Source organism: Myxocyprinus asiaticus, chromosome 12 (assembly GCF_019703515.2).
Source record: "Myxocyprinus asiaticus isolate MX2 ecotype Aquarium Trade chromosome 12, UBuf_Myxa_2, whole genome shotgun sequence".
NCBI lineage: Eukaryota > Metazoa > Chordata > Actinopteri > Cypriniformes > Catostomidae > Myxocyprinus > Myxocyprinus asiaticus.
Window position 1 is genome coordinate 880975 of NC_059355.1, and position 19963 is coordinate 900937.

At 42.9% G+C, this 19963-nt stretch overlaps 1 protein-coding gene across 3 annotated transcripts in view; it reads left to right on the plus strand.

Moving 5' to 3' along the window:
- Nucleotides 1-10608: 10608 nt before the first annotated feature.
- Nucleotides 10609-19963, plus strand: part of spega (striated muscle enriched protein kinase a) — a 32420-nt gene continuing 23065 nt past the window's right edge. Inside the window, exons 1-5 of one of the 3 annotated variants that reach the window (XR_007898697.1) lie at nucleotides 10609-11187; nucleotides 11926-11968; nucleotides 12341-12370; nucleotides 12878-12982; nucleotides 13231-15552. Coding sequence is in view for 1 of the 3 variants with exons in the window: in XM_051712587.1 (XP_051568547.1) it covers nucleotides 11155-11187; nucleotides 11926-11968; nucleotides 12341-12370; nucleotides 12878-12982; nucleotides 13231-13544 (525 nt within the window). In the remaining 2 variants the exon portion in view is untranslated. Of the gene's footprint in view, nucleotides 11188-11925; nucleotides 11969-12340; nucleotides 12371-12877; nucleotides 12983-13230; nucleotides 16087-19963 lie in introns of those variants that run through there. The other 2 variants (XR_007898698.1, XM_051712587.1) reach the window with 2 other exon arrangements.

The following is a 19963-nucleotide window of genomic DNA, read 5'->3' on the forward strand; positions in this document are numbered from 1 at the left end:
CCCAGTAGGTGGTGATATGCATGAAGAATGTGTAAGTAAAAAGTGGAGATTTATTCATTTAAGTCTCAAGTCTCATTTATTCATAAAGCACTTTCAAACTACACTGAACCAAAGTGCTGAACATTAAATTAATAATCCAGGTTTGGAACAAGGACAATCAAATCAAATCCCTTAATTGTCACTAAACCATATACACAAGTGCAACAGCGGGGAAAATCTTGGGTGCGGTTCCAGGCAACATAGCAGTATGACAATTACAATAAACATCTGATTTACACATAACACAGTTTACACATCTGTTACACAACACAATATACACCTAATAATATACAATATACATTTATAGAGTTAATATCTAAGAGTTTTTATAGTCAAAACAAGTGAAAAAATCTAAAAGTAATCCAAAGTATTTAGAATACGTTACTGACCTTGAGTAATTAACGGAATACATTACAAATTATATTTTACAGCATGTTTTCTGTAATCTGTAGTGGAATACATTTCAGAAGTAACCCTCCCAATCCTGTATACAATATACAGTATACACAAAATAAGTAACCCATGTAATCAGTGGAAAAAAATATGAAGAGTTGTGTTGACAACACAACACTTGACAAGGAGGGTTCCAAGGGACCATAATATCAATATCAACATTATTGACACTGACATATCTAAATTTGTAAACGATTTGAATACGTTTTATGGGAGATTTGATAACAATAGAGAAGATATTAATAACTTGTGTGCTGATATCCCGATGAGCCCTGTTATTAATTTTACACAGGAGATCAGGAATTGTCTGGCACAAGTTAAGCCTTACAAGGCCCCTGGGCCAGATGGCCTACGCAGCCGGGTTTTAAAGGTGTGTTCTCGTGAAATGTCAGGAGTTGTGTTCAGTTTAAGAAATACTCACACTGTGCCTTTTTCGCAGAGGATGTCTGTGACACGACCAATTCCCAAAAAAAAAAAAAAAAAAAAAAACAGGTTAGAAAGCTCTAAAATACTTTCGTCCTGTGGCCTTAATATCAGTTATGGCAAAATGCATGGAAAGTGTCATAAAGTAGCATCTTAGCTTAAATATGTCTGAGCAACTAGACTCATTGCAGTTTGCCTACAAGTCTCATAGAGGGACAGAGGACGCTTTACTTACCATGGTAGATACAATCACTAGTCATTTAGAACAGCCAAAAGCCTATGCCCAAATTGTATTTATTGATTACAGTTCCACTTTTAATACAATACAGATACATCTTCTTTTAAAGTGTCTTCTAGATTTCGGTGTAAGTGGTGCAATAGTTCTTTGGATTAAGAATTGTTTTTAAGAGTTTGTCTGAATGGAGTTATGTCAGACACAATTATTTTGAATACGGGTGTACACCATTGCTGCGTTTTATCACCACTCTTATTTTTTATCTACACAAATTAAATGAATTTGAATAGCAGGGATTTTAAATTATTTCAATACGCAGATGATAGGGCATTAGTTGCACTTTTAAATAGGAACTCTCTTAATAATAAGTACGTCTCTAAGTTGGAACAATGGAGTGAGTCAAGTTTATTGAAAATAAATGCTGAAAAAACAAAGGAATTTAATTTAGGTAATCCAGATCCCCTTTCGGCTATTATGCTCTGTGGTCAAGTGGTATGCAGTATATATATATATATATGCTCTTATGTTTGATTATTTCATGCTGCTGCATGTAATACTGTATTCCTGTTGCTGGAGTGAAGTATGTGCAAAACGTTGTGTGTGTGACAAGACCAAAGACTAATTTTCAGCCATGGCTGAACAATAAAGTAAACTCAAACTCAAAATTCTTCTCACTTAAAATGTTGTCCCATCCACCTTTTAACTCCTTCTAAACACAACAATAAAGACGTAAAAGGACTGTTCACTCCAGGTTTCAGTGGTAGATAAATCTGTGTATCATCTGCATAAAAGTGGTAAAAAATACCATATTTCTTAAAAATTACACCAAGGCGGATCATATACATAGAAAACAAAATCGGACCAAAAATAGATCCCCAAGGAACCCCACAAGTAATGAGTACTGTGGAAGAAGAAAAATCTCCAACCCTTACCGAAAAAGATCCACCCTCAAGGTAGGATGTAAACCATCTTAAAACTGTACATTGTGACCCCACAACATGCCTAAGGCGACTAATGAGAATTGCATAGTCTACTGTATCAAATGCTGCAATAAGGTTCAATAAATTTAAAGCAGCATGATTACCTGAATCACCAATTAGTAACAGGTCATTGGCTACCCTTAGCAGTGCTGACTCAGTGCTGTGACCAGTCCTAAAACCCGACTGAAACTTATCCAAGACATTGTTCTTTTTTAAAAAGATGTCAGCTGAGCTAATCCTACCTTCTCTAGAATCTTGAAAAGACTTGGTAGCTTAGAGATAGTCCGATAATTCCTCGGATCCAAGGGATCTAAGCTTGGCTTCTTCATGAGGGGCTGAACAATCGCTTGCTTAAAGCAAAGAGGGACCACACCATCAATAAGACTACTATTACTAACAAACATGAGGAGGCGCAAAGGAACAACATCACAGGGGCAAGCAGACAGCTTCAAACGGCAAATAATGGCTTTAATATCCAAGAGAGACACTAGGTCAAACTGATCAAAAGTCTCATCACTAGCAGTCACCACTACTGTATCAAATTCATGAACTGCAGGAGGGAAACTTAACCTACTTTAATTAATTTTGTCAACAATTTGTTTTTAAACATTTCACAAATATCCACAGAGGGGTTTAAGCCAGCTCTCTCCAGATTCAGTAGTCTATTTATGGTATTAAACAGCACTCTAGCAGAGTTGGAATGTAAAGAAAAAATATTAGAAAAATAACTTTTACAGCTTTTTGATACTTCAACAGACCTTCCCTTTGAACAGAAACATGCAACTCATACCAATCTGTCCTTTGACAATCAAATTACCAATGTTTGAAGAACACCATTCTTCCACCTCAGAAATATTACTAAATTACAACACATGCTCTCTGTTGCTGATGCCGAAAAACTAATTCATGCGTTCATGACCTCAAGACTAGATTATTGTAATGCATTACTGGGAGGATGTCCAGCAAGATCAATAAATAAACTTCAATTAGTTAAAAATGCTGCAGCCAGAGTGCTGACTAGAACTAAGAAATATGATCATATTAGCCCCATTTTATCGTCGGTACATTGGCTTCCTGTTAAATTTCATATTAATTTTAATATTCTGTTAATTATATACAAAGCTTTGAATGGTCTAGCTCCGCAGTACTTAAGTGACCTTCTACCACGCTATATTCCATCACGTTCATTACGATCACAAAATTCTGGCCTGTTAATAGTTCCTAGAATATCAAAATCCACAAAAGGAGGTAGATCCTTTTCATATTTGGCTCCTAAACTATGCAATAGTCTCCCTAACACTGTTCGGGATGCAGACACACTCACTCAGTTTAAGTCTAGACTAAAGACTCATCTATTTAGCCAGACATACACCTATTTTATCCTTCAACTCACAGTTATGCTGCTTTAGTTAGGTCTACTGGAACCAGAAACATTGATCATGATCTATAACTCTGCAATAAATTGAATGGCATCTATGCTAATATTATTCTATTTGTTTCCCTGTCTCAACCTCGGGACTCCTATCCTGAGGTCACCAGAACTGGCCAGATCCAGCTCCGTTCCTGCTTGGTGTTGGACTCCACTGCTACGTATCACTGAGTGATGACAACTAATAGCAGCCGGTGCCAGCCAAACATCACTTCAGTCTATTACGATGGACTTCAGAGGATGAACTGATGCCAACTCCAACCATAAGACATGGGATACTTCATATGCCACATCCTGAACCTTGGACTTTGGATGGACCCCACCGAACCTCATCGAAATGACCTGCCAGTTGAACTGCGATGCACCTCGCTGATCTCTGCCTGCATCATTCGGTCTAATGATGGACTACACTCTTATAATGGAATACATAGACTATCAATTAATTGCCAACAAAAGCCTTCATCAGCCAACAAACAAGGACAATGCATCTATGTGAACTTCTGCAGTTAATCCAGGATGAACTTCAAAGACATTAGTCATTAATCTTACAGTTCTTACAAAATCTTTGTTTATACACTGACACTTAACACTTACTTAGTTTAATCATTTTAAACCATGACTTGCACTATACATAAGTAATATTGTTATTATATTCATGATGTTTAGTCAGAGGGGAACTGGCCCCCACAGTGAGTCTGGTTTCTCCCAAGATCATTTTTCTCCATTAACCAGCATCTTATGGAGTTTTGTGTTCCTTGCCACAGTCTCCTTCAGCTTGCTCACTGGGGTTCTAAATTTAATTATTATTTAATTACTTATATTTAAACAATTCACAATCGTATTTTATCAAACTACACAATGATGACTCTAAGACATTATAGATATTACAGTTTCATTTTCTGATAACGCATGATTTTCTGTAAAGCTGCTTTGAAAAGATGTGTGTTGTGAAAAGCGCTATACAAATAAAAATTACTTGAATTTTTTCCACTTCCGTTCAGCCTTTCTACACTCCTGTCTGACAGCACAAGCAACATCATTTAACCAAATCAATTCAACCGGTCCTACTTAACCCAATCCCAGAGGTTTTGAACCTATATCTCTGGCATGGGAGATGGGCACGCTAACGAGGAGGCTAAAGGCTACAGCCTCTAGTGTCAGTCGCTAGTGCGCCTCTTGAGGCCAGGGGAGTGAGGTTTACACATTGTAAAGTTACCTACCAGCTGGCTCCCGTTACACTCACCCCCCCTAAACCTCACTCCCATCTGGGTCATGGCACCACTGTAACCGGTCCTACTTGACCCGCTCCGAGCAGGATTCAAACGGCATCTCTGGCATGGGAGGCTTGGCGCGCTAACAAGGAGTTTACAGACTGCACAGCTACCTACCAGCTGGGTCATGTTACACTTACCCCCCTAAACCTCACACCCATATGGGTCACAGCACCACTGTAACCGGTCCCACCACTGGATCCCGTTACACTCTAACTTTGTGCCTCATACTTTTATACGGAGCAACAATGTCCAGAATATCTGAACAAACAGAGTTAAACATAATAACCAACTCATCAGGACCTGCTGTTGATAGAGGAGACTCAATAAATGACATGAAATAGGAGGCTATAAAATCATCTGTGAAAACCTCAGCTGTAGAGGAAGTTATTAATCGAGAGCAATAAGCAGAAGGCTGAGAGCTAAAAGATCCACAAGTCGAAGTGACATTAAACATCACAGGCATATGATCTGACAAACAGTCAACACACAGAACGGCACCATCTTAAATTAAATTCACTGATTTATAGTATATAAAAAAAAAAAGAACAAAAAAGGACTTTTAAAAATATTTTTTAAATAAAAGGCCTGAATATTGATTGTTTTTTTCATCCACACCTATTATAGCTCTTCTGAAGACATGAATTTAACCTCTGGAGTCATATGGATTACTTTTATGCTGCCTTTGTGTTCTTTTTGGACCTTCAAAGGTCTGACCACCATTCACTTTAATTGTATGGACCTACAGTGCTGAGATATTCTTCTAAAAATTCTTCATTTTTGTTCTGCAGAAGAAAGAAAGAAAGGGTGAGTAAATTAGCAAATGTTAATTTTTGGGTGAACCATCCCTTTAATATTACCAATGGGGGAGACTGTGGGTTACTGTTATTATATGGACATGCACTAGACAGACAGCATTTACTGTTGTGTACCATCTCCGTGTTTATATGAATTTAAATGCGCTTCTCCTGCTAACGTCTACGTGGGAGAATAGGATGGTGGACACTGTGAATGGGGCCCCTGGGCTTCAGCCCGCATAAGCCTTCTTCCTTCAAGACAGTGATTCATCTCTCGTCAGAAGCCCTCTACATTTGTCGCATTCAAAATACATGAGCAAGCGGACGGAATATTCACAAGCTCAGAAGACTCTCCGCTCCCTGCAGTGTTCCGGCGGACATTCTACACCTCGCCGTTGAGGCTTCGTTTGTGAACAGGTCCTTGCTTCAGCGACACACCTACCCCACACAGCGCTTCGGCCTGAGTATCCTTTATTGCTATTGCTATATTGTATATACATTATATAAAAGCCGCTTACGTGTTCGCGTCTTTTTAAAGCTGTTGTTCCGTAAGTGTTCCTTATGCGAGGGGCACATCCCACCGTCAGATCAACGTGAGAGCTGCATTTGCTGTCTGGGCCGTGCCTACGCAGAGACAGCTCTCATGGAGACATACTGCCCTCACTGTGAGGGCATGAGTCTCAAGACGCTTCGCTCGCGAATCGCCCTCCTTCTGAGGGACGATTCAGCCTCACGTGCCCTCCCAACCCCCTCTTCTGTGACTCCCGAGGTATCATGAGTAGGTACGGCGGGATTGCGAGGTCAAGCAGAATGAATTTGGGGTGGACCCTCGTGCCAGCACATGTTCTGTGAGCCCCTCAATCTCCATGTACTGCGTCTATGCCAATACAGTATGTGCGTGACGAGCTTCGGCCCTCTGCAGGAGCTCACAACCTCGTCATGGTCAGGGGATGATGTAATGTCTCTCACTGCATCTGGGGAGTGGTCAATGGAGGACGTTACTGCTCCTCCCTCAGCGAGGGTGAGGAGCGTGCACGCAGCACTGACAAGGAGATGCTTCATGTCCTTTCAAGGGCAGTCGATCAGCTTGGTCTCGAGTGGTCTCCTCCAGAGGAACCAGAAAAATCTCATCTTGATAAGTGGTTCCTGCAGTCTGGATGTCGTCAAGCGACCACATTCTGCAGATCTGCCCTGTTCTTCCCGGACGTTCATAACGAACTGAAAAAATCCTGCCGTGCACCCTATTCAGCTCGCTCGCACAGTGATTCCACTCTCCTCACTAAAGTGGACCACGGGGAAGACAAAGGCTATGCCCAACTACCACCTGTGGAATACAGACTTAGTGCTGCGAGCCACTAAAGTCACTGCGCAGGCCATTGGCAAGTCAGAAATGGATCTTATCGCATGTCTGCCCACGTGATTAGTTTGTGTCGACAGATCTGAAAGACATGTACTTTCATGTAAAAATTTTACCACATCACAGGATGTTTTTGAGATTCATGTTTGAGGGAACTACGTATCAGTTAAAATTCCTGCCCTTTGGACTGTCCCTGGCTCCTCGCATGTTCACAAAGTGCACTGATGTGGTTCTCGCCTGTCTGAAATTGAGCATATTTTGAACTACCTCGACGACTGGCTATTACTGGCCCAATCAGAAGCTCTGTTATGCCAGCACAGGGAATATCGCTCCAATATCTGAACAGCCTGGGCCTCAATGTCAACTGGGCAGAGAGCTCGCTCTCCCCCAGCCAACAAATCTCCTTTTTGGGAGTCTGTCTCAACTCCATGAGCAAGCGTGCACATCTCACAAGTGAGTGCGTTCAGGCCATTCTCCAGTGTCTGTCTCTTCCACTGAAGCTGTTTCAAAAACATTGGGGTATATGGTGGCGGCATACGGCGTAGTTCCATTAGGTCTTTTACACATGAGATTTTCAGAACTGGCTCAAGCACCGTGTGTCACAACATGCCTGGCGCCAAGGGTGCATGCGGATCACTATATCTAGCTGCTGTCTAGCTGCTTTAGCACCTTGGACAGCTCCTGCCTTCTACCAGCAAGGTGTCATGCTGGGGCAAATTTTCAGGTGGAAAGTGGTGACTATGGATGCTTCCAATGCAGGTTGGGTGCAGTGTGTGACGGACGCCCGGCTTTGTGGAGCAAGATTGAAGGACAGTTTAACACCACCAACTCTAGAAGCATGTGGCAGGGAATTAACATCATCACAGACTTTAAAGGGAATAAAAACTCCGCCATGAACACCGCTGCCTCTCTCCCGGATGAGCTAAATACTTTTTATGCTCGTGTTGAGGGAAATAACACCGCCCTCGCGGAGAGAGCTCTTGCGGCTGAAGCTACAGAGGTTAGTTCACTCTCCGTCTCTGTAGCGGATGTAACCTGATCCTTCCGACGGGTGAATATCCACAAAGCCGTGGGCCCAGACGGCATTCTAGGCCACGTCATCAGAGCGTGCACGAACCAAATGGCTGGTGTTTTTACGGACATTTTCAACCTTTCCCTCTCTTTGTCTGTAGTCCCCACATGCTTTAAAACGTCCACCATTGTGCCTGTTCCAAAGCAATCCAAAATCACTTGCTTAAATGACTGGCGTCCTGTTGCTCTGACCCCCATCATCAGCAAATGCTTTGAGAGACTAATCAGAGATTACATCTGCTTTGTGCTGCCTCTCTCTCTAGACCCATTGCAGTTTGCTTACCGCAACAACCACTCCACTGATGATGCCATTGAATCTACAATACACACTGCTCTCTCCCACCTGGAAAAAAGAACACATATGTGAGAATGTTATTTGTAGACTACAACTCAGCATTCAACACCATAGTGCTCTCCAAGCTTGATGAGAAACTCCGGTCTCTGGGCTTAAACAGCTCGCTGTGCAGCTGGATCCTGGACTTCCTGTCAAGCAGACGCCACGTGGTTAGAATAGGCAGCAACATCTCCTCATCACTGACCCTCAACTCTGGAGCCCCGCAGGGCTGTGTTCTCAGCCCACTCTTGTATTCCTTGTACACACATGACTGTATGGCAACATATAGCTCCAATGCCATCATTAAGTTTGCTGATGACACGACGGTGGTAGGTCTGATCACTGACAATGATGAAACAGCCTACAGAGAGGAGGTGCACACTCTGACACACTGGTGTCAGGAGCACAACCTCTCCCTCAATGTCAGTAAGACAAAGGAGCTTGTGGTGGACTTCAGAAGAAAAGACAGAGAACACAGTCCCATCACCATCACTGGAGCACCAGTGGAGAGAGTCAGCAGCTTCAAGTTCCTGGATGTCCACATCACTGAGGAACTCACATGGTCCATCCACACTGAAGTCGTTGTGAAGAAGGCTCATCAGCGCCTCTTCATCCTGAGACAGCTGAGGAAGTTTGGAATGAACTGCCACATCCTCACACTGTTCTACACCTGCACTGTAGAGAGCATCCTGACTGGCTGCATCTCCGCCTGGTACGGCAATAGCACCGCCCACAACCGTAAAGCACTGCAAAGGGTGGTGCGAACTGCCAGACACATCATCGGAGGTGAGCTTCCCTCCCTCCAGGACATATATACCAGGCGGTGTGTGAAAAAAGCTCGGAGGATCATCAGAGACTCCAGCCACCCGAGCCATGGGCTGTTCTCACTGCTACCATCAGGCAGGCGGTATCGCAGCATCAGGACCCGCACCAGCCGACTTTATGACAGCTTCTTCCCCCAAGCAATCAGACTTTTGAACTCTTGATCTCCCACGATCAAAATACATCAGCGCTGCACTTTATTACTCTTACTCTTATATCTCACACCGGACTGTCATAAATTATATTATTATTATATTATATTCTCTCTTAACAACTGACTATCAACCGACAGCCTGAATGTCAATACAGTACAATACAACCTACTGTACATTCTATATTTACTACTATATATACTTTTTTATTGAATAATGTGTATCTATATTGTGTGTATTGTATACTGTACAGTGTATGTTATTATTTGTATATTGTGTTGTGTGTAATTATGTGTATATTAGACTTTAAATTGTGTTGTGTTAATCTGATATTTATTGTAAATTGGTATATGTCTCATCACTGTCACAACTTCTATATTGATCGGAACTGCAACCAAGAATTTCACACACCATTGCACTTGTGTATATGGCTGTGTGACATAAAAGTGATTTGATTTGATTTGATTTTGATTTAGAAGGACACTCCCCAGAGTGTCAGCTTAGTGACGCAATGTCTCCTTCCCTTCATCTCAAGGAACCGAGGTTGCATACATAACTGAGACGTTTTCTGTGCTTTAGCGCCACCATTTGCGCAGGTTTTAGTAATTGCAGCAGCTTCTGACACAAAATCCAAAGCTCATATTTTATTGGTCAGGGAATTTCATCATGGGGCGAGGGGAAAAATAGTACACACTCACCGTAATTAATTTTTTATTAAAAATCTCAATTGTGGAAAGAAATTGCAATTAAATTTTGCATTTGGTGTGAAAAGGCCTGAAGTGTGCCATTTTGTGTGCAATAAATAAATAAATAAATAATAATCCAAGACATTATTCATTTATGATCATTGATGGATATCTACCAAATACAGATATGCTTGCCTTTCATTCTCTATGAAGTACCCATAATCTTATGTATACAGAGCAAAAGCAAGCAATTAAATATTTTGTATGTTGTGGGTGACAAAATGAGTTGAGTTATGGTCACTGTAGCAAGAGCAGGGGAATGTTAATGCACTGTGTCAGCTTTCCTGCTTCTCCATCCCAGCAGCAGCAGCATCAACCTGGGAACAGTGTGACGTCACCACAGCCTGAATGAATATGAAATTGATGCTTTTCGCTGAGAGCGATAGTCCTTCTCTTCACACCAGCACCACAGACAAAGGAATGGAGGAGGGAGAGAGAGAGAGAGAGAGAGAGAGAGAGTGAGAGAGAGAGAGAGAGAGAGAGCTAAGGCAGCAGAAAATTCTGTTTTTCTTTGATTGCAGTAAGCTCTGCCAAGGCTGTCACTTATTCTTTGTTTCTCCCTTCAGTCTCTGTCTTGTACTCAGCCACTCCACTGTCTCTTTTATTTTTTTGTCTGGAGGGGATTGACAGAATGCAAGTGGGTGTCAGCAAATGCTGATTTTTTTCATACCTTTTGTTCTGATTAGGACCGATTTGACCGCCACCTCCTGCTGTGCCTTGGAATCTCACTTGGATTTCTGTTTTCTGTTGGTCTTTCTGAGGGGAGGTGCTCCAAAACTGCTTGGATCTTATTGTTTACATGAGGATTTTTATTTTTTTATTTTTTATTTTTATCCGAAGTGACATGAGGATCTTAAATGGATGTTTGTAGTATTTCTACTGCTTTTTCATCATTGTTGATTTTGGTACATTATTCTTGAGTTAAAAGCTCTGGAAACAACATAACAGAGTCATTTATAACTAGGAGTCATGTTAGAAATACACTGTGGTGTTCTCTGCAGAAGCACAGGCAGGTGGCTGTGTTGTTTCAAGTTCAACTGAGACCATGAAGAAAATTTGGTCAAAGAAAAGATTCCAGGTGAGTCCTATATGCATCATATGCATTGTCATACACTTAGGAAACTATACGAATGCTACAGAGATCATTAACTTTATAAGCTTTTTGTTGCTTTTGGGATCCAGTCCTTCTCAATAAAACCCACACAATTGTACAATGGGTGACATAGTGTGGTTCTGGTCCCTTTTTAATGTTTCTAATCAGCAACTGTTTATGGAAAGCCAACAGATTGATTTTGAAGACCTGATGTCTGAAGCGCACTGAGGATGTGTTGCTGTTTCATATTAAAAATATGATTTTTTTTTTTTCTGTCAAAATTCCCAGTAAAATAATAACTTCTGATTTGTGAATTTAACATTAGGAGAGATATATAATTAGAAACAAACAATTTCTCTGGCACTGAGGAGACATTTAAGGACTATGCCTTCAGGAACAGTTACATTACCCAGTTGCCTTGTTAGCAACGTGGGAGTGCATTTGAAAAGATGAGACATGAGAATTGACAGAGAAAAAAAACATAGCATCATGTAGGTATATAAACCAACTATTTAGGTGAGAGCCCTGTGTCACCATCACATTTTGATGTACAGACTGCCTGAATGTTAAATGAAAACTCATTATATGCCAATTTTAATGACACTATGGAAGGCAGCAAACTGAACAGCACAGGATTAGAGAAATCTGAACTATGTAGCACACCACAAAATAAATGGTCAGTCTTTTGTGCCTAACTTTTATTTTATTTTTTTGTCTTTCCAGAGAGCTGGACACTCTAGCAGGACATTTGGGAGTTTCACTCATGGTGTGTTTTGCTTAAGATAAAAAAAAATCATGAACCCATTTGTAGAAAACATGACTGCTAATTTAAGTGTGTACATAACTGTACAGAATGGTTAAAAAGCAGCTGTTAAAACAATACATTTCTGATTATAGCTTTTTAATGTTGACGTCACACATTGGGTATTCAAAAGGTATTTAGTGTTATACAGATTTAAATGCTGTACAAAGAGGACATTTGTGTGTGTGTGTGTGTGTGTGTGTGTGTGTGTGTGTGTGTGTGTGTGTGTGTGTGTGGTATGTGCTCCCACACATGAGTGTATGTCTGCAGACATTGGTTTCTATAGTAACAGTCTTCTCTTGTCCTCCTCTGCTTGCTGCCATTATGGAAGTGAAGTTTTTCGCTTGTGCAGGAAGCAAAGCAATGGTAATGTTGTTTTTGTGGAGTTTTACTGATTTGACTGAATCTAAACAAAATGTATGTTATTCAACTTTAAAAAATAATAATAATAATTTTGAATGTATTTTGCCAAAATACATTTATTATTATTATTATTACTATTATTCATTATGGGAAGAGTTTGTTTTTTTAAACCCCCTTAAAAGATGGAGATGTTACCTAAACGGCATGCTATTTTAAGACAAAAATGCTAATATATATATATATATATATATATATATATATATATATATATATATATATTAAAAATAATAATAAAAATAAATACATAATAATAATAATAATAATAATTACAGCATAAAATCACTTGTTGTATATACAATATTTATTATATATTCAGAAATTGTGTATACAGCATAAATGCATAGTTTTCTACTTGTACATTTTTCAAGTTAACACAATTAGTTTTCAAGTCAGTTTTCAATGTTGTGTGTGTCCAGTATAACCAATACATTTCAACATGTCTCCCTGTAGACTCAGATCACACAGAGGATGAAAGTGGAGAGCCTCGGGTGTCTATGGAGATGAAGGAACAGTCCACACCTCCTCAGGGGCAAGCAGTCGACAGTCGACTCACAAGTAATGACATACTGAGTGATTTTTCCCTTAGCAAAATTTATAGCATTAATGAAATTCCACTTCTGGCAACATACCATAACACGGTGGTTTCCCAGATGAAAACCTTTGTTAAATGTTTCTACAGATGGATATTCCTTTTCAGAATCCTAAAACTTGTTTCCACAAAGCTCAGAATTAACCTCTTTAACATGTTAAAATCAAGCCTGGACACTATCCTAATAAAACACCATAATATTTTATATTTTCAGGCAGTGGAAAGACAGTGGTTTCCCATATCCCATGTGACGGTCTAGTAGTGGAGAGGGAATTGCGAGTTCTGGGCTCCAGAGCTCCTGGTTTTCAGGATCCCTTGCCACCTGCCCAGCAAACAAATGCTGTGTGTGTTGAAAGCCCTCCAGTCAGACACCTGGGGGTTGAGGCTCTCGTGCGGGCTTCACAAATAAGTGTGTACTACCCCGCAGTGGGGTCGGAGGAGAGTATGTCCTTAACCAGTGACAACTATGGTAGTGTTTTCAGCCTCTATCGAAGAAGGACGTTTTCCATTTACAGTGCTCAAGAGTAAATGCTGGCATACTGGATATGTAAAGGACAAAATAACTTGAATTAAAGGGGCACAAAAAATGTGTACTCAGTGTAGTACACCATAAGTCTAAAGTGATATCTTTTGAATCCTTTCCATAAAATGTCTTGAATTATTTTGGCCTTTTATGTAATTTTTAATGTTTTTGTTGATTCCTTCTTTCTTTGAATTCACTGGCATTGTGTTTTGATTTGATATTATAATTAATACAAAATGTGCCTTTTCCCTCACAAACCTTTTTGCATGCCTTTCTATCATGACATACCTTTTTGTGTTCATTTTATTTATTAAATTAAATTAATTAATTTATATATTAATGTATTTATTTATTTATTATTTTTATGCACGTTTCAGTGAATTACTTAAATTTATTTTGGTTTTGTTTTGTCACAAAAAATTATGCACCAACAGCATAATATGCAGCCATTTTGACATATTCTCAAAATTTCTTTGTCATAATGAAACTTTGCCCACAATCACCCTCATTTCTGTGGTAAACTGGACTTTATTAGAAGGAAATCTTCCCCATTTGTCCAAACCAGGCCATTCCAAAATGCTCAGAGCTCAATCACTTCAAGTGATCCCACAACAGGTTCAACAACTTTTCACAATGGCACTGTGGCAGAGCGGAGGGCGGGGCCGGGTCGTGATTCTACACACCCGGCTCCTAATCAGGCACCAGTGTGACACATTCATGGAAAGGAGGAGGCGAGAACCGGCTTGATAATATAAATAATAGTTTAATAATGGACTTAAACCAAAAGACACAAACATACACAGTGTCGGACAGCTGTCCGTAACTCTCTCTCTGTCGCACTGCTGTCTCCAGTCGGCCTTTATCCCTCTCGGGCTAATCAGCCTCAGTTGGTGCCAGATGGGCTGGTTTGAGTATTTCTGTAACTGCTGATCTTCTGGGATTTTCACGCACAACAGTCTCTCGAATTTACTCAGAATGGTGCCAAAAACAAAAAACATCAGTGAGCGGCAGTTCTGCGGATGGAAATGCCTTGTTGATGAGAGAGGTCAACAGAGAATGGCCAGACTGGTTTGAACTGACAATGTCTACGGTAACTCAGATAAACGCTCTGTAAAGTTGTAGTGAGAAGAATATAATCTCAGAATTCTATTCTGTTTTGGTGGCACAAGGGGGACCTACACGATATTAGGTAAGTGGTTTTAATTTTGTGGCTGATTGGTGTATGTTACCTTAAGGTCACTTGGTCTTCCTAGAGGATTCATCAGATGATTCCTACATGTCTTCAGAGGAGGACTCAACAGAGGACCCTTTGATTGAACTTCATCAATACTGTGGTAGCTGCCGAATCAGAGTTGATGCTTCTGTGCATCTTCAAGCGAAACCCTGTCCCCCAAGGCAAGGCATCTCAGACCCCTCTAATAACTAAGTTATTATTTAAATGGCTTTGATGGTTCTTTAAAAACATCTTTAGATTTCTACATTCAAAATTTCTTCATTTTAGAAAGTAGGTTAGCATTTTATAGATATTCCATTTTTAAACACCTCATTCAATATCTTCTTAAGTTAAATATTTTTTGTAAATTATTTTCTCCTTACTAAAATTCCAATATTATCATAATTTTTGCTATAACTGTTGGTTAAACAAGTGAACACAATAAAACTACACTGGGCATTGAAGCGTCAACTTTATAATTAAGGTAGATTTTACTTGAACTCTTGAACTATGTTTTCAGGACAAAGGTATGGGGCATGTTGTCAAAAAAAGGTCAATGTTTGTTCAATGAACTGTGTCTTTTTTCTTGATTGTATTGGTGGAAATGATCAATAAACTTTTTTGTAGCCAAGACATTAAGGTATGTGTATATACAGAAATTGATTGAAGAGTATATATATATATATAATATATATTTTTTATTTATTTATTTATTTTTTTTCACAAATAGAAAATGGAAAGAACATAACTGTGATAAGTTCATGGACAATGGAGGAGTCAGGAGGGAGCAAACTGTCAGCGTGAGTCTTTTATTCTCTTGCTTTCTCTTTTGTGTACAGCGTAGGTACTTTTTGTTGCTGTTTCACTCAGGCAGTATTTCAATTTCAATATAAACATAAATTACTTCAAAAACACTTATTAGATCTTGAACACTCTGTAGAAAATACGCCAATACTGTACAATCGTCTCTCTCTGCTGTTTCTCTCCCACACTGACGCTCTGGCGTACCTTATCAGGTCTCTCTCCACCATCACTATAATAAGAGACAGGTGTTAAAGTAATCACAACCCAGGTGATGAGCCTTACCGCTCTCCCTCTCCTGCAGACAGACACATGACCACGCCGCCCCATGCCACATACCCCCACTGCCGACTCAGGCTGGGGCAACATCTGGCATCTCCCATTTCTGGAGAGAAAGTCAGCCACAACCATCTGCACCCCCGGTCTGTGGATCACCTCGAACTTAAAGGGCTGAGGAGCCAGATACCAATGGGTGATCCATGTGTTAGTATACTTCATGCGGTGGAGCCATTGCAGAGGAGCGTGATTGGAACAGAGGGTGAAGGCCCGCCCCAGCAGGAAGTAGTGTAGGGTAAGAACAGCCCACTTAATTGCAAGACACTCCTTCTCGTTGGTACTGTATTTTGTCTCCTTGAAGGAGAGTTTGTGACTAATAAACAGCACCGGCTGTTCCTCCCCTCCCACCTCCTGAGAGCACCAACCCCAGCCCCCTGTCAGATGCATCCGTCTGCAAAATAAAGGGGAGAGAGAAGTCAGAAGCATGTAAAAGCGCTCCCCCACAAAGTGCGGACTTTACCTAAATGAAAGCCTGTCGACATGACTCTGTCCACTGGACTGGATCAGGGGCCCCCTTTTTAGTAAGGTCAGTCAGTGGGCTGGGGACATCAGAAGAGCTAGGCACAAACCTCCGGTAGTAGCCAGCCAGCCAGCCCCAGAAACTACCTTACTTCCTTTTTGGTCGTGACCCAAGTGGAACCCCAGATACCTAACTTCCACCCGCCCAATTGCACACTTCTTTGGGATGGCCATGAGTCCCACCTATCGCAGCACTCTCAGGACAGCCCTCAGATGTTGCATATGCCACCGCCAGTCATTACTATAAATAATAATGTCATCTAGAGATGCGGCGGAATATGCCGTATGCGTTCTGAGGATCTTGTCCTTGAGGCCCTGAAATGTGGCCGGGGCCCCGAACAAACCGAACGGAAGAGTCACGAATTGGTGTAATCCGAATGGAGTGGAAAAAGCTGTTGTTTCTCTGGATATTGGAGTTAAAGAGATCTGCCAATAACCTTTTGTCAAGTCCACCATCAAGTAAAAATGAGCCGCGCCCAATCGATCGAGTAACTCGTCAATTCGGGCATTGGGTAAGCATCAAATTTGGACACTGCATTCACTTTCTGGTAGTCCACACAGAACTGGACCAACCCATCGCTCTTAGGAACCAGAACCACCGGGCTGGCCCAATCACTGTGTGACTCTTGTACTATGCCCATCTCGAGCATTGCCTCTAATTCTTCCTGAACAACCTTTTTCTTGTGTTCAGGAAGACGATAGGGCTGGCTACGAACCACCAACCCTGGGGTGGTCTGGATATGGTGCTCTACGAGGTTCGTGAGACTGGGAAGGGGTGAGAACACATCCGCGAATTTCGCTTGCAACCAGGCTATGTCTGTAAGCTGTGACAGTGAGAGGTGGTCTCCACAAGGGACCGGGGTGAATGAATTTGGATTGGGAGTCACCTCTGGCCCGAGCTCCGCCCTCACCGGATCTCCTACAGAAGGGTGCGATAGAACCTGTCCCTCTGGCCGAGATGAAGAAGGGGTTTTACAGGCCATACTTCATCGTACCGAAGAAAGGCGGTGGGTTGTGGCCAATCTTGGACCTGCGAGTACTGAACTTTTACACAGACTACCGTTCAAGATGCTGATGCAAAAACGCATTCTGGCGAGCATCCAGCATCAAGATTGGTTCGCAGCAGTAGACCTGAAGGACGCGCACTTTCACGTCTCGATTCTACCTCGACACAGACCCTTCCTGCAGTTTGCATTCGAGGGTCAGGCGTTTCAGTATAAGGTCCTTCCTTTCGGCCTGTCCTTGTCCCCTCACGTCTTCATGAAGGTCGTAGAGGCAGCTCTTACCCAGATAAGGGAAGTGGGCATTCGCATTCTCGATGATTGGCTAATCCTAGCTCACTCTCGGGACATGTTGTGTGCACATAGGGACTTGGTGCTCTCGGATTAGGGCTTCGGGTCAACTGGGAAAAGAGCAAGCTCCTCCCGGTTCAGAGCATCTCTTTTCTCGGTTTGGAGTTGGACTCAGTCTCATTGACAGCACGAACGAGGGTGAGGCTCCTGGGGCATATGGCATCCTCAGCGGTGGCCACCCCACTCGGGTTGATGCATATGAGACTGCTTCAGCACTGGCTTCAGACTCGAGTCCCGAGATGGGCATGGTGCCGCGGGACACATTGCATGGCCATCATGCCGGTCTGTCACCGTCTCTTCGGCCCTTGGACCGACCTCTCATTTCTACAGGCAGGTGTTTGCCTAGAGCAGGTCTCCAGGTGCATCGTGGTCATGACAGACACCTCCAAAATGGGCTGGGGCACTGTTTGTAATGGGCACGGACCGCCGGCTTATGGACGGGCCCACAGCTGCATTGGCATATCAACTGCCTCGAGTTGTTGGCAATTCTGCTCACCCTGCGGAGGTTCCGGCCATTGATCCAGGGCAAGCACGTGTTAGTTCGGACAGACAACATGGCAACGGAAGCATATGTCAACCGCCAAGGTGATCTGCACTCTCATTGTATGTCACAACTCGCCCGCCGTCTCCTCTGGAGTCAGCAGCACTTCAAGTCACTGCGAGCCACTCACATCGCGGGCGACCTCAACACTGCAGTGGACGCATGTCATGGCAGGTTACCCTCAGGGGAGAGTGGAGACTCCACCCTCAGGTGGTCCAGCTGATTTGGAGTCAATTCGGACAGGTACAGGTAGACCTTTTCGCCTCCCAAGAATCCTCCCACTGCCTGCTCTGGTACGCCCTGATCGAGGCACCCCTCAGCATAGACATGCTGGCACACACCTGGCCTCTTGGCCTACACAAATATGCATTTCCCCCAGTGAGCCTACTTGCACAGACTCAGACACAGGTTGGAAGGGTGGCTGTCCCCTTCCACCTTGAAGGTGTACTTTGCTGCTATAGCAGCACACCATGACACAGTGGATGGTAAGTCCTTAGGGAAGCACGACCTGATCATCAGGTTCCTGAGATGCGCCAGGAGGCTGAACCCCTCCAGACCGTGCCTCGTTCCCTCATGGGACCTCTCTGTAGTTCTTCAGGGTCTACAGAGAGCCCCCTTTGAGCCTTTGCAGTCAGCTGAGCTGAAGGCACTCTCCTTGAAGACTGCCCTCCTGACTGCGCTCACTTCCATCAAGAGGGTAGGAGACCTGCAAGCATTCTCTGTCAGTGAAACGTGCCTGGAGTTCGGCCCAGGCTACTCTCATGTGATCTTGAGACCCCGACTGGGCTATGTGCTCAAGGTTCCCACGACCCCTTTTAGGGACCAGGTGGTGAACCTGCGAGCGCTGCCCCAGGAGGAGGCAGACCCAGCCCTGTCGTTGCTGTGTCCGGTGCGTGCTTTATGCATCTATTTGGATCGCACGTAGAGCTTTAGGATCTCTGAGCAGCTCTTTGTCTGCTTTGGTGCACAGCGGAAAGGAAGCGCTGTCTCCAAGCAGAGGATCTCCCACTGGCTCATTGATGCCATAGCTATGGCATATCACGCCCAGGACGTGCCGCCCCCGGTAGGGCTACGAGCCCATTCTACCAGGGGTGTAGTGGCCTCCTGGGCCCTGGCCAGGGGTGTGGCCAGGGGTGCCTCTCAGACATTTGCAGAGCAGTGGGCTGGGCAACAACCAACACCTTTGCAAGGTTCTACAACCTCCGGGTGGAATCGGTTTCGTCCCAGGTAGTGGCACGCAATACAAGCAGATAAGCCTGGGATAGTCGGCCGGGTGTATCGCTTGCACATAGTGCCTTTCACCTCCTCTGAGCTGAAGACATGCGCCATTAATTCCCAGTAGTGTTCACAGACTATGTTCCCCCGGGTTGACTTCCTCCGAGCCCTGTGGCAGTCGAGTTTTCAGAGAGACTCGCTGCCAGCCCAGTACATGTGCTAACTAAGAGCCCTGTTCTGGGGTAGGTGCGCCGCATGTGGCGGTTCCCTGTAAGGTAACCTCATGCGATGTATATCTTCCACTAATTCGTTTCCCTGTTGGCAAACTGCATCTTCCTTGGGCAGATCCCCCTCTGCCACAATCTCCATGTTTATAGTAACTCCTCCCCTGTTGGGTAGGATCTACCATGAGACTCTCCACATGGTCGGCAAGACCATGTGACATTT